The 15,112-nt window shown below is 42.0% G+C and overlaps 1 protein-coding gene across 1 annotated transcript in view; it reads left to right on the top strand.

The window, feature by feature from the left end:
• Nucleotides 1-12,425, top strand: part of Eri1 (exoribonuclease 1) — a 30,269-nt gene extending 17,844 nt beyond the window's left edge. Inside the window, exons 5-7 of the mRNA NM_026067.3 lie at nt 1,122-1,231; nt 3,179-3,293; nt 8,320-12,425. Coding sequence (NP_080343.4) covers nt 1,122-1,231; nt 3,179-3,293; nt 8,320-8,562 — 468 coding nt within the window. The 3' untranslated portion in view covers nt 8,563-12,425. The remainder of the gene's footprint in view (nt 1-1,121; nt 1,232-3,178; nt 3,294-8,319) is intronic.
• The last annotated feature ends 2,687 nt before the right edge of the window (nt 12,426-15,112 follow it).

Here is a 15,112-nt window from a genome sequence, read left to right as displayed (position 1 = left end):
AATAAACCAGTGGTCACGGTTTGGATAGGAAGAATGACAAGTTAGTATTTTATTAGGTTGTGAAGGCATCTATACAGAGGACTTATATCTGTGTTGGAAGGGAGGGCTGCAATGAGAAGCGTCTTTATGTTGTTGAACTTAGACTGATCATAAGTGAATGGGCAGAAAGGAAGGCTTGGGCATTTTAGGTGTGTTGTGGCAGAGCTCAGTGTAGTTCAGGATGGCTCAGGTCCTTGGGCTCTTGAGATGGTGTTTGAGCTGGGCAGAGGCAAGCAAATCATAAAAGGTTCTATGATTTTGGAAGCAAGTGTAAGAGACCTGCAATACATCAAACTGATGTTTTACAAAGTCTGGCCCTATGGCAGTGTGGTACAGTGTGCTACACATACTGTAGTATACTGTAGTGTGGAGAAGGTGAGCTTTGACATGGAGAATTCTTAGGGGCCATAGGTTAGATGGGATATTTGCCCGTTGTCTAAAGGATCAGTTAATCATAAAGAGCCACTAGGGTTGGTTTTTGTTCTAGTTTGCTTTCTATAGCTGTAAAAAAAATACCACAACCAAAAGCAGTTTGGAAGGAAAGGACTTTTGAGTTCATCATTGATGGAAATCAGGGATGAGATGGAAGCGGATACTGGAGGGATTGCTGAGTGCCTCACTCAGCAGGCTTGCTCTCTGGGTCCAGCTCCGCAGGCTTTCTTACTCAGCAGACCTCTAGCCACCTGCCCAGGGGTGGGGCTGCCCACAGTGGGTTTGGCCCTCTGCTTCAGCAGTCCAGATGCTGCCCACAGGCTGGTCTGATCCAGGCAGTTCTTCCCTTGAGATTCACTCCTCCCAGGCGACTCTAGGCCACCTGTGTGAAGTTGACAAAACCAGGACAATCTTAAATCTTAATTTTGGGAGAATTGTACACTCATTTGAAAGCAGTCCCTACTTCTTGGGTATAAAATGATTTCTTCCTGTCTTGGGTGAGCATTTGGGTGGTAAGTAGGTCTTAGTCATGGAAATCGCAGAAAGTGTAACGGTTCACATGCGCTTGACTTCCCTCCAGTTGATGTGTGCCTGTGCTGCAGGCTACAAGCAGTAACTACGCCAACCTCTTTCTCCTTTTGTGTCCTCAGGATCAGGTAGACAGAGCCGATGCTTTCCCTCAGGTCCTGAAAAAAGTGATTGAGTGGATGAAGTCAAAGGAGTTGGGAACTAAGTACAAGTACTGTATACTAACAGATGGGTAAGTAAGAAAATACTTGCAAATTCCTTTTAACTAAAAGAGGCTCTTAATTCATGTAACTATTCGAATGTCCATGGACCTTTACTTATTAAAGTCCCCAGGAGTCACTCTACAGAAAGTATTTTTTCATCTCACATTGAGTTCTCAGGATGGTACATATTCCCATGTACTGCTGAAACAGCTTGTCTGTGTCCCTCTGTCCATCCTGACATTCACTTGTTCACAGGCCTACGGCTCGGTGTCCTAGCACCACACAGTCCACACAAATCTGCCTCACCCACCATTCTTCAGGCTGCCCACTCACTAAGGGTTTGCCCGATCTCTGCCCAATTCATGTTTTCTCCCTTCTGGGAGATTCTCTGCCTTACCACCTGGTTCTACCCTTACTTACCACAGCTCAGTGCTCCTTCCACACCTTACAGCCGTCGGGATGTATGCCATGCTGACCGTCTGATGTGTGCTCTTTTTGTAGGATGTTGGAAGTCCTTTCAGAGCATTTGCTTTTTTCGCCCTGTAGTCTTCCAAGTCCAGTTACCTGTTAAATGAAAAGAGAAATGAGAGCTGGGTGTTGGGGTGTTCACCTGTAGTCGCCCACTTGGGAGTTGGAGGCTGGAGGATTCAGGGATTCAAGGTCAGCCCACATCGTGAATTAAATTAGGCAAGCCTGGGCTATAGTTTGAGACCCTGTCTCAAAACTCTACTTGTGCCTCCTCCCTGAAGAGAGAGAGAGGGAGGGAGGGAGAGAGAAATGAAAGTCTACATAGGAAAATCGGAAGGGTTGACAGAAGGATTACAGACATTGTAGACACCGTAGCAGGTCACTACCTCAGCAGCACTAAGGTAAAGGAAAAAGGCAGGAGCCTTCTGCTCTGGCTCTGTTGTGCAGGGTAGTGAGCTCCTCCCTGTTAGGATGCTGCTCCCTCGGATGACAGGAGCTGCACATGGAACTTACATATTATCATTGCTTTTAGAAATCTGGATGTCATGTTTAGAAATCTTAATGATTTTAAACATGAGCCGTGTTCCTGCTAACATTGACTGTCATTTCTATCATTTTACAAAGCAGGGCAATTTTTTAAAATACTAAATTCTGGCATGAATCATTCAAAATTTGTATGATATTTTTGTTTTTATTAGAACAGTAGCAAAAATAGTGGTTGATGCCTCCAGAAATAAAATAAGGCAGCTCAGGTTATCTGCTCAGAGTTAGTGGTGATGGGTGTTTCAGTTCAGGCTGTTAAAAGTACACAGAAGCGGTAGGATCCTAGGGCATTTATAGTATTTTATTTATAATATATATGTTTGATTTTATAGTAACTGAGTTGAGGGATTGTAAAATTTCCCACTGAAGGTTCTAATTGCTGCTGGTTTGACTTTGCCCAAGAAAGGCCACATTCAAATGAACTCAGCTTCTATGTGGTACACTCAACCTGATTGGCCTTTTTTGGAGACAAGATCTCACTATGTGACATAGCTCTGACTGGTCTGTGCTACAGCCTTCGAAGTGCCAGGATTAAGGAGTGTGTACTGTGCTTTGTAGCACTGACATTAACCAGTAAGCAGTGGAGAAATAAACAGCAGGCCAGGTTATATTTAACCCATAAAATATAAGGGTTTGAGTTAGTAAAGAACTTAACTAAAATGATAAATTTGTTATAACATGTGAGCCTACCAGTTACACAGAAAAACTCAGAAAGGTAGAAGTTTGGCCAAGAATCAGAACCACAAAAGCTATCAAGATGAGCTTAGTAAGAAGAGTTTGCGAAGAAAATACTGCTTTTTCCCCCCTTTTAAAAGCTTAATAGTATTTTCTAGGAATGGAGGTTACTTTTTTAAGCTTGGTATTTTCTGTGAGTGTGAGAAAGTTGATGTAAGGAAAACAACAGTTTAAAGTGTTCTTTGTTGTCATAGTATAGCACTCACTTCGCACCCTTTTCTCTCTCTAAGCTCCTGGGATATGAGTAAGTTCCTGAGCATCCAGTGCCGGCTCAGCAGACTCAAACACCCGGCCTTCGCTAAGAAGTGGATCAATATCCGGAAGTCATACGGAAACTTCTATAAGGTAAAAAGGCCTTTTCATTAGTTATTTTCTTAGCCATGTTTGCTCTGTTATACATATATATTCAGCTGTGATTTTATATGGGTATTAGATGTTTTTAGGTTTTTAAATTTATGTGTAACAGAGTTTTGCCTGTGTATATGTATATGGACCATAAGCATACCTGATGCCCATGGAGGAGAAGATGCACCTTGAGTTAAAGGTGGTTGAGAACCACCATATGGGTCCCAGGAACCCAACCTGGGTGCTCTCTGTACGAGCAACAAGAGCAGCTCTTAACAGCTGAGCCATGCCTCCATCCCATGTAATCTTTTTAAAGGTTCTTTCTCCCTACAGGAAAAACAAAGCTATCTAATTGTTACTTTTTAGAATCTCAGCTGTGTTCAGGTTAAACTGTAGCTCCTCTACCCACCTTTTTATTCTCATTTAATGCATTACCCTTTAACAGACAGATTCATAAGTGGATTGCTTCTGGGACGAATGCTATTGGATTTTGTTTTTGCTTTTGTGTAATACTAGATCTTGAACCTAGTGTGTCATGTTTGCTGGGTAAGCACTATATGCCTAAGCTGTCTTTTTAATTTTACTTTCTTTTGATCAAAGTTAACATGTATAAGTAGTGTAAATTTTAAACTGATATTTAAAGGCATAGGGAAATGTACATTTCTGGTCATGGTCCTCATCAGAACTGGTTCTTGTTCTCACACAGATCCTCTCACCTTTAAGAAGGTGTCTCTTCACATGTCTTACTCTTGTGCTTTTACGCTTGTGCTGTACTTGAGGTTTCGTTGTGACATAGCTGTTGGATTCCTACAGTGAACACTGGCTAAGCTCTGTTAAGTCTCCTGCCTCTAAATACCCTTCCCAACCTGCATGTTTATAATTGAGTCACTGCTCGGGGCCTATGGAGACTACTCAGGAAGCCGCCTCCTCCTCCTGCTCTTTTGTATAATGGAAGCAGAGGCTCAGAGTGTAGCTCCTGCAGAGTGCTGAGGTTGTAGGCTGTGCCACCACCCCTGGCTGGTTGGAAATCTCTGTTACTCACCAGTCAAACTGTTACCTTCTCAGTGCTCAGAACAGACTGTTACTGGCTTTCAGGATTACTGTCTTGGAGCCATTAATCTTGTAATTTTAACTTGTTCTTAAGTCTTCTCAAAAAAATCCCTTGGTTATTTGCTTTGCTTTCTGTCATGTCTCTGATTCTTTGTCATTATCTTTCTCCTTTTATAACATCTTTTGATAAAGTATGTTCTAATATAGTTTGAATCCCCCCCCCCTTTAAGGGTACTTTTAAAACAAACAAACAAACAAAAAAAAACCCAAAACCAAAAAACTTTATTGAAAATTACATTTGGCAGGGCAGGGAAAGTGGTTTCTCTTTTTTTTTTTTTTTTTTTTGGTTTTTTGTTTTTCTAGTTTAGTATTTTTTTGAACAGTGCTACTGTAAACATTCTTATACGTCTTCTGGTGCCTTTATATACTCACTTAGCGGGAGTAAACCTGGGCGTGGAGCTGATGGTCCCAGGGTATGTGCCTCACTCACTGCCTTGCTGGTTTCCAGAGGCTTTGTCCACTGTGCTGCCTCCTTCACAGCAGATTCAGATCCTTGCTGCCATCTGTGATTGCCAGATACTTAGGTGTTTGTCCATCCTTTTTTCTTTTAAATTAGGTCCCAGCTTTTTGCTATTGGTTTGGTTATGCCATGTTAGTCCTTTGATTATATTTTATAATTTCTCAGTTTTTCTTGTCACACATTTTGGAAATTTAAAAAAAAAAAAAAACAACTTTTAAAAAATGTTACACAAAATTCAAAACCAATCTGAAAGGGAAAACCTGAGCAGTGCTTCAGCGCACTGAGTCCTGTTTCCGCACTGTCCGCACTGTCTGCACTTGCTTCACTGTGCTTCACTGTGCTTCACTGTGCTTCACTGTGCTTCACTTGCTTCACTCTGCTTCTGAATCAGAACTGGCAGCATCCCATCACCTGTAGCTGCTTCACCTCCTGCCTCGTTACTTCTAACCCAGCTTTTCTCAAGTGCTTGTTAGAAATGGACAGTCAAAATGTATTAATCTCTTTGTTTCCTCATCATAAAGTTAAAAACTTACAAGGTAGACATTATAAATTGTTAATCAACTGGCTTAAACTAAAATAGGGTTTGATATTTCTAAAAGTAGGCTGAAATAATATGAATAGAAACACAGGCACAATCCTTTATATGACTAGAGGAAACTCTCCCAGTTTCTTCTCTTGCATATGCTCAAATGTAGTCTAACTTCTATAAAATTTTATAAATATGTCTTTTATTGGCCTCTATCTCCACTAAAATGCTGGGTTTTTGCATTAAAAGATGAGATAGCTCTCCTGATTGATGTACTGTGTTTTATTTCTTCTGTACAATTAGTTTGTTTGGGAAAGTTGGATAAATTGGTATTTTCTAGAAAGAAATAGAGCAGACAGATAGAATTTCCTCATATTTAAACATACACATATACCCAGGTATATAAATTTAAGTATGAAACAGGTCACTAGGTTTTGAAGTAGCATATCCTATAGGCATAGATTTTTCACAGCCTACTTTAGTTAGAGTTTAGCCTCTCCTCCAGCCCACCATCCACTAGAGGTAGTTGGAAAGAAAGGTTATTAGGATACGGGTGGAAGTGGACCTTTAGAAATGGCTCTTTGGGGCGATTCCAGTCTTTGTTGTTTTCAGTCCAGTCCACCAGCAAACACCAAACACGAATCAGCAGCTGCAGTCCAGTTCACTTGGCAGACACCACATATGAGCCAGCAAGGGCAGTTCCATCCAGAAGAAACCACAAGGCTCACCAGCCATCCCGAGTGCTCAGAAGTGGCAAGAAGCCGCAGGAGCCTCCAAGATGTTCTTCAGCGAGTTTCTCTCTATAAAGTCACCACAAGTAAAACTCAGCGATGCAGTGTACGACAAACCTGCATGTGTCAGTGAGGCTAGCAAGGCAGCGCCAGACAAAGCAGTGCTCCGGCTCTCACTGCCTGGGGCATGTCTGCTATAGCAAAACTTCCAGCAAAGAATCATTTGACATTACCGACTTTCCAAAGAAACCCCAAGTTTCCACTTAAGTCCCCCAAGTCTGTGGAAAGTTGAGCACTACTAATACAGTCTAATCAATTTTAAATCAATTTCCATTTTTTTATTTTAAAAGTTTTTCATAAATATATTCTGGTCACATTTTCCTCTTTTTCAACTCCTGCCTGATCTTCCCCACCCACCCAACTCTGTGTCCTTACTTTTTAAAATACATGTGCATACGCACACACACCTCCACACACAAACTCACAAAAATGGAAACCAAAGTATACATACAAGCAAATGACCGATAAGACCATAAAAATACCCCAAAGCAAAATGAGACAAAAGGTACAAAAATACTATTGAACTCTTGTGTTGGCCAATTATTCCTGAGGCGTGGTTAATATACTCAGTGAGATGCCATTAGAGAACATTTAATTTTTTTGTTGCCAGTGAGTATCAGTTACAGATAGTTTTTTGGTTAGGGGTGGGAACCTGTGTCCACTTTATATTCAACACTGGGACCCCATCTCACTTGAACCTTTCACAGGCCCTGTGCATGCCACTACAGCCTTTGAGTTCACAGTCCTTAGAATCATCTGTCTCTTCTGACTCTTCCTCTCTTCTGCATAGATCCCTGAAACCCTCAGGCGGAGGGGGGAAGGGGTGAAAACGTGCCATTAGGACTGAATGCTTCAAGGTCTTACTCTGCAGATGTGTCTAGACAGGTGTGACTCTCTGTTAGTCCCCTCTGCTGTAAGAGGCTTCTCTGATGACAGCTGAGCAAGGAGAAAAGCCGTGAAGTATTTCTCTTCCCTAGGTGACGCCTTTGTTCTTGTAAGAGAAGCCAGCAGCCTGACTTGTCTGCCCAGACCACTGAGAATTGACTCAGTCTTAGCTTGCCTCCCTGTTTTATGGCATGGAAATGTCTCCTTTTTCCACATTGTGGGCACACCTTCTCAGTACCACCTATTTTTAACCCGTTCCCCATTGGTCAATACCTCAGTCAGGACTGGAAGCTCAACATCCCGCTCTCTAGCCCAAAGGGCACAGCACCCACACCTATGTGCTAGTTAGTGTCTGTAAAATGTGTTCCTTTCTCCTCTGACTATACTCACAGGAGATTACAATTAGCTGGATGTGGTAGTCTGGGCTGGTGCCTGTGGTCTTTCAATGCTTGTACCTCAGTCCAAGCCCTCTGGCTTTCAGAGTCTCCATTAAGAAGTCAGATGTTCTGCTAGTGGTCAGCCTTTATATATGAGTGGGCCTTGTTCCCCTGCAGCTTTCCATATCCTTTGTTTTATTTAAGTGCTGTGATTATTGAGGTGCTTCTGGGCCTCGGTATTTGGTGTTCTGAATGAACTTTGCTGCATCTCTTTAGAATTAGGAAATTTTCTTTTATGATTTTGTTAATAATATTTTCCGTGCCTTTGACCTAGGATTCTTCTCCTTTCTTTGTACCTATTATTTGTAGGTTGGTCTTTTCAAAGTCTCCCATCCCAGATTCCCTGGAATTTTTTTGAGTCTGGAGTTTTTGTTTTTCCTTTTTCTAAAATTTAATGTTTTCTTTGATTTTTTATTTTTTTCCTACTGTGTCTTTGTGATCTGAAAGCTTCTCTGCCATTTCATTTTAATTTTGACTTACTGAACTTTTCTTTTAAAAAAATTTCCCCCCTTTGATCTTTTAGAGTCAGGATCACAGGAACTCGCTATGTGGACCAGGCTGACCTCAAACTCACAGAGACAGATCTGCCTGCCTCTGCCTCCAGAGTGCTAGGATTAAAGACATATTTCACCACACCTGGCAGTTTAATTTAATAGTGGTTTAAATTAAATACACTCAACTGTTGGTGTTTTCCTCGTCTTTGTTCAGGCATTTATTCATATCCTTGTTAGGTCCTTGAACATATTCATAATTGCTATCTTTAAGTTTTTGTGTTGTGCCGAGTTCTTAATTACTTACTTGGTTCTTTGTTTTCTAGGTTCCCAGAAGCCAGACCAAACTAACAATAATGCTTGAAAAATTAGGAATGGATTATGATGGACGGCCTCACAGCGGTCTCGATGACTCTAAGAACATTGCTAGAATAGCTATTCGGATGCTTCAGGATGGATGTGAACTTCGAATCAATGAAAAAATACTTGGAGGGCAGTTGATGAGTGTGTCCTCATCCTTACCAGTAGAGGGCGCTCCAGCTCCACAGATGCCACATAGTAGAAAGTAACTGCAGTTTTGTCTGATCAGTTGCTACAAAAGTAGCAGGCGAATGAATCTGAGTTAATGCAACCTTCAAGCACCTTAAACATTTAAGATCTTATTACAATTACAGATAGATGGGTATGTATGCAGACATTTTGTGGGAGGACACACCAAATTCTTTGTCACCAGCACTTTTGATCTGAGCAGTATTTGTTACACACAGTAACCAGTCTCTGCTCAGAACTGAATTTTATAATGTAAGGTGTCCAAGATGTGTCCCTTGGCTTTTAAGATGGAAGTTTTATCAGAAAATTCTTTACATGTCATGTTCTTATTGATACTGGAATTTAAAATGAATTTCTACATTACCACCATGAAATTAAATACATTTTTTGAAAATGTGGAAAGGATTGAAAGGTAGTGTTTGCCCATTGAGTTTTAAGTAAAACGTGGTTCTTTTAACTTTGTAAGTTTGTAGGTGAAGTGAGGGCTTTGTCCCAAGAAGGCTGTGTGGGTACCAGATTCTGCAAGTGTTGAAGTTCTATAGTTCAAGTGGCATAATGTTTCTATATAACCTACACGTTCTCCCACATATTTTAATCATCTCTGGGTAGCTTATACTTAATAAACTATAAAGAAATGGTTGTATCATTTAGGGAATAATGACAAGGAAAAAAAAAAGCCTGCAAGTTGATGTAGACACAACCATAGTGGGCCTTGCTACATAGCTCATGAGCTAAAAAAAAACCAAGATCTGAGATGGTGGAGGCAACTTCAGCTGTCCCCTGCGTCACTCTCTGGCCAGCAGCTGTCCCCCCCTGCGTCACTCACTCTGGTCCACTCAGCAAAGTGCTTGCTGAGCAGCAAATTCAGGTGTTTCTTCTTGGAACATTTTCGGCATATCTGTGTATAGCCTATATTCAAGCCAGGAAGTTGTTTCTAAAGGTGTCTACTTTGACAGCCCTGAACACACATGACCCCCAGAACACACGTGATAGACTAAGAGAATCAACTCAGCTCAAGGATGATAAAGTACTGGGACCAGTTTCATATTATAACTGGAAACCTTGTAATAGGTCATAGAATTTAGTTAAAAATCTAGTTACTGGAGGCTAGCAAGATGGCTCAGTGGTTAAAAGTACTTGCTTCTCTTGTAGAAGATCCAAGTTCAATTCCCAGAACCCACATGGTGGCTCACAACCATCTGTAAGTTTCAAAGAATCCAACAGGCAAAACATTCATAAACATAAAATAACTAAATTTAGAATACTGGGCTGGAGAGATGCCTCAGAAGTTAAGAGTGCTGGCTGCTCTTTGAGAGGCCCTGAAGTTCAATTCCCAGCACCCACATAGTGGCTCCCAACCCCCTACAATGAGACTGCTGTCCTCTTCTGGCATGCAGGCAGAATGTTGTATATATAATATATACATCCTTTTTAAAAGTCTAATTACTGGTGAGACTAATGGAAAGTTAGAAAAGGCAGCCTGGTAGCACAGATGTGTAATTTCAGTCCTCAAGAGTTAAGGCATAGGTGAATCTGAAGCCACTCTGAGCCATATAATGAGCTCCTGATTCCAAAATGTGTCAGTAGAAAATACAAGTGAACTTGTGAGAGCTATAACTTACAAATCAATGGGAAAATCTGAAGATTTGCTCCTTGCCTTCCCTCACCATTGTGAATGTATATTCGCCCTGCTTTTGAGCTCATGGTAAACATTTGTATTCAGTACTGTGAGGTGAAATGTTTTGTTCCATAGTAAAAAGTACCTGGCTTGTCTTGGTGAGTGACCAGTATATATTGGAAAGTAATTCCTGCTTCTAAAGTCAAGATGTGCTCTGGAGATGATGATGTCATACTGTCTGGAGGCTAACAGTGGGAGCTTTTGGAATTAAACCCCTCTAATGCTTTCCTGGACCCATCTCATTGGCATTGCCTGTTGTTTTGTTTTTTCAACTTTCCTTAATGATTGTGATCATATTATGTCCATCACCACTATAATCAAGTAGATTGATCATGTTTCCTAACTCGGACATAGGAGGAACGACAGCGATGCGCTTGGGACCATGAGAATTTGCTACCCAGGCTTGCGGTTTCATTCCCCAGTGAGCTCTGTCTTGAAGCAAAGGGACAGGAAATGGTCATTGTGAGGGACAGAAGCCAGCAGGCTCTCTGGACTGACTTACTCTTCATTTTCTCACATAAGCCATGGTGACACAGGCAGGTTCATGCCCTAGAAAAATAATTGCTTGTCACCTGATTGCATAGTTGCTACTGAATAGGGAAACTACCATTGGGAAGTTAGAGAATAGCAGGACATACTAATGCCTTCCTCTTTGTTTTGTTTTTAAATCAGGCTGTTTAAATTTTTTCCTAATCAAGTGCTTAACATTTTTTTTTTAAAGAACTTAACACTGCAAGCTTTTAAAATGCTTTTGGCTCTACTAAGTATTTCGCCATCTTCACTCACTCTGAGTCTCTGTCAAACCATTTGATTTGGCTTTCTGCTGATATAACCTGTCTGTAAGTTATAGAGTGAGTCATAATTCTTGAAAGGAAACTACTGCAGCCTGCCTGCCTACGTTGTGTGTAAAGATACTGGTTCTTGTTACTGCTGGGATGGCTTACACTGGTGCTAGTGTTTGCTGATACTTACTTAAAGCTTTATTTTCTCAGTCGCCATGGTCATCTCCTTGTTTTCCTTTTACTTGCTTGGACATTGAGACTGATTTTTCCCCCTGTATTATTTTCAAATCCACACAAACTGGTATATATTCTCAGCTACATTTTGTCTGATTTTGTATTAAATACTGACATTGACTCTGGAAATTTTTCTTTCTCTCCACTTCTCCCTCTGACTGGGTCAAGCAAAAGCAGGAAGAAGAGGTTTTCTTTTTTTTCAGCATGTGTTTCTGCGTGTATGTGTGCCTGGGAGAGTTTATGTGCACCATGTACCCTTAGATTCCTGTGGACGCCTCAGAACTGGAGTTGCAGGTGGCCATGAGCACCTAATGTGGGTGCTGGGATCCTGAGTCAATGCCTCTGCAAGAGCCGTCGCACTCAACTCTGGGGCCATCTCTCCAGCCTCAAGGCCCTTTCTTGTAGCCTTTAGAGACCTGCTTGTCCTGCTGTAGGGATAGGTTTTCTCAGCTGGGTTAACAGGAAAGACCATGGGAGTCATGCTAAACTGGTCCTATTGCTGACGAGTCATTTATTAAATGGTGATTTGATTACTTGAAAGGTGAAAGAACTTTTAGTTCATCGTCCCAGATATTAAAGCACTATTGCGAAGGATAAGGAAGAAGGGGTGGGTAGTAAGATTTCTGGGGAAGGAGGGATCACAAGTGATCAATACAAGGAGCACCAGTCAAGTCACCCACCTCGAGTGAGCCATGTCCTTTGTGAAGTCTGTGAGTATGTGTCCTGTTGCAAGGAAGACTTTGAGCTGCTGGAGGAGACTGACTTCCTTAGTGATGAGCTGTGAACTCCTCCTTTATTCCAGCGGGGCCTGTTGAGATGCTTTCCGTGTGTAATGATTGCAGTGTTGGTAAATGAGTAGTCCCACTAAGTATCGTCCTTAGTGTTGACCCTCATTTCAGCTCTTCCTGCCCCCACACAGCATCAATGCACACACTGTAGCCACGAACCAAATCTGATAGCCAAGTGGCAAGTTAAAATCAAGAGTGCTTGTATGTATGCATGTGTGTATGTATGTATATATGTATGTATGTTTTTGACAGGGTATGTCTGTGTAGTCTAATCAGGTTTCAAATTCTTCGGTACTGGAATTACAGGTAAGTGCTACCTACCATGCCAATGATGTGACTTGTAGCATAGGAATTTTATGAAATAAAATTTTGATGTTGTAAATAAAGCTTTGTGGAATAGCTCCCATTTGCAATGTTTTGCCTGCGTTCTGTGTTTGTGCTCCAGCAGCAGAGGTGAGTGTTCACTCTAGAAACCATGCCTGCCATCTGCCTAGTCCTCTGTAGAAAGTTGTTGACCTCTTCCTGATTAAAAGCATTATTATTAAACTCTAAGGATTTAGAAAGCAGAACAAAAACCTGATAGTATGGGAACCCTAGATCAGAGTTATAGTGCAGTACTGGATGTATTGAGGACTGTTGGAGTAGTTTAACTGAAAAAGAAGTGACCCCAATATTCTTGGGAGGAATGTTTGTATCGTGTGTTTACTAAGACAGGCTAAAAGGCTTGAAACTGGGGGTGGTGGTGGGTAGGGAACCGTCATCCCTGTGAATACCTAGTTGCCAGGACTCCACAGCCTGCTGTCAGTGCCATAGGGTCTGCACTTTTCTTATACTTGAAGTCATCTCTAGATACTTCATCTTCTAAACACCCAGGTAAATGCTGTGGGAAAAGCTATATGCAGTATTGTTGGGGGAAGGTGTCTGCTTACGTTCTAGTCAAATACATTTCTTTTCTAAAAGATTGCTTTGGAGTGCCCTCAGATGCCAGAAAGACCCATTAGATTCACTGGAACTAGAATTACAAGTAAGCTGCTGTTTTTATTTATTTAATTTATTTTTATTGGTTATTGTATTTACATTTCAAATGTTATCCCCTTCCCTGTTTCCCCTCTGCAAATCCCCTGTCCCACTCCCCTCCCCCTGCTTCTATGAGAATGCTCACCCACCCACTCCTGCCTCACTGCCCTAGAATTCCCCTCTGCTAGGGCATCAATCCTCCACAGGACCAAGGGTTTCCCCTCCCATTGATGCCAGATAAGGCCATCCTCTGCTACATATGCAGCTGGAGCCATGGGTCCCTCCATGGTTGGGTACTCCTTGGTTGGTGGTTTAGTCCTTGGGAGCTCTGCGCGGGGGAAGGGGGGTTCTGGTTGGTTGATATTGTTGTCCTTCCTATGGGGTTGCAAACCCCTTCAGTCCTTCCCATAACTCCTCCACTGGGGTCCCCATGCTCAGTTCAATAGTAAACTGTATTTGTTAGGCTCTGGCAGAGCCTCTCGGGACAGCTGTACCAGGTTCCTGTCAGCAAGCACTTATTGGTATCAGCAACAGTGTCTGAGTTTGGTGTCTGCATATGGGATGGATCCCCAGGTGGGGAAGTCTCTGGATGGCCTTTCCTTCAGTCTCTGCTCCACTCTTTGTCCCTCGTGCAATATGATTAATAACAATTTCGATACAAGTCCTTTCCTGATTGATCAAGAGAACAAGGTAAGTCTGTAAGCTTGCTATGCAATGTTGCTGTCCTGAGCTAAGGGCTGTTCTTGCATGCTTAATCACTACTCTTTTGAACTTGGGTTTATTTTCTTCATTGATTTATCTTTGACAGTGAGACCACTTCACTTTAGTCCTGAAATACTTACTATCAGGACTTCTGGTTTTACTTGCCTTCTCTAGGATACATCCTTAGCATAGCACATCCTCAACCACCTCTAAGTTTAATTGGCCTTTGTCTCACTATCTTAGTCCCTTCTATGATGTTGACACAGCCACACACCGGGCCTCCATGGAGAACAGGTTAACTTCTCCATGTTTTGAAGGCTGGAAAGGCCAGTGCCTAAGTAGTACATTTGGTAAGGGCCTTCTTGCTGTGTCAACAATGATGTAGAGAAAATGGTAGCAAGAAAATGTAAGAGCACACTAGCTTCCATCTCTCTATCCATAAAGCTACTAATTTTGTCATGAGGACCCATCCTTTTTACCTCATGAGACCTCAGTTACCTCTCAAAGGCTCTACCTCTCAGTGCCATCAACATAGGCATTTGTGATGTTTCCAAGACATGAGCTATGGGCTATTTGTTCAAACCAGTGCTGTGTTCTGGTTTGATTTCAATGTTGCTGTGATAAATACCACTGCCAAAGCCAGTGGGGGAGGTATTTATCTTAGGAGGCAGTGCAGGAACTAAAGCAGAGGCATGGAGCTTGAGGAAAGCTGCCTAATGGTAGCATTGCCCACAGTGGGCTGCACCCTCTTACATCAGTTACCAATGGAGGCAGTGCCTCAGATGCCTACAGGCCAGTCTGTTGAGGCATTTTCCCCATTGGTAATCCCTCATAACTGGGTTGGGATAAGCCGACAGATGAAGCTAACTAGGAGACACTGTCCCTACCGGTTCCTTTCATACAGTTGTCTAAAGTGTTGCTCGCACTGTCCCGGAGCTTACATTTTTCACAAGATAAAAGTCAAGCCTCTGGCATTTAGACCCTCCAGTCTTCTTTCTTATGTTTTCTAGGTTTGAAAGCAGCTATCTGCCCTGGACTAATCCTGACACACTCCTACTTTTGTCCCCAGAAAGTAGTCCATCAAGCTTGGTCTCTTGCTTTGGCTTTTTCTTTACTAAAGACTTACATATTTATTTTATGAATATAAATACACTGAAGCTATCTTCAGACACACCAGAAGAGGGCATCGGAACCCATTACAGATGGTTGTGAGCCACCATGTGGTTACTGGGGATTGAACTCAGGACCTCTGGAAGAACAGACAGTACTCTTAACCAATGAGCCATCTCTCCAGCCCCTTGCTTTGCTTTTAAGAACTGGCTTTGAGCCTAGCCTTAGGGGCCTACCCTGACTTTGGAAATGTCTTCTG

The sequence above is a fragment of the Mus musculus genome, chromosome 8 (genome assembly GCF_000001635.26).
Source record: "Mus musculus strain C57BL/6J chromosome 8, GRCm38.p6 C57BL/6J".
NCBI classification, from domain to species: domain Eukaryota; kingdom Metazoa; phylum Chordata; class Mammalia; order Rodentia; family Muridae; genus Mus; species Mus musculus.
Note: the sequence above shows the minus strand (reverse complement) of the source record. Positions and strands in the feature narration are given on the sequence as shown.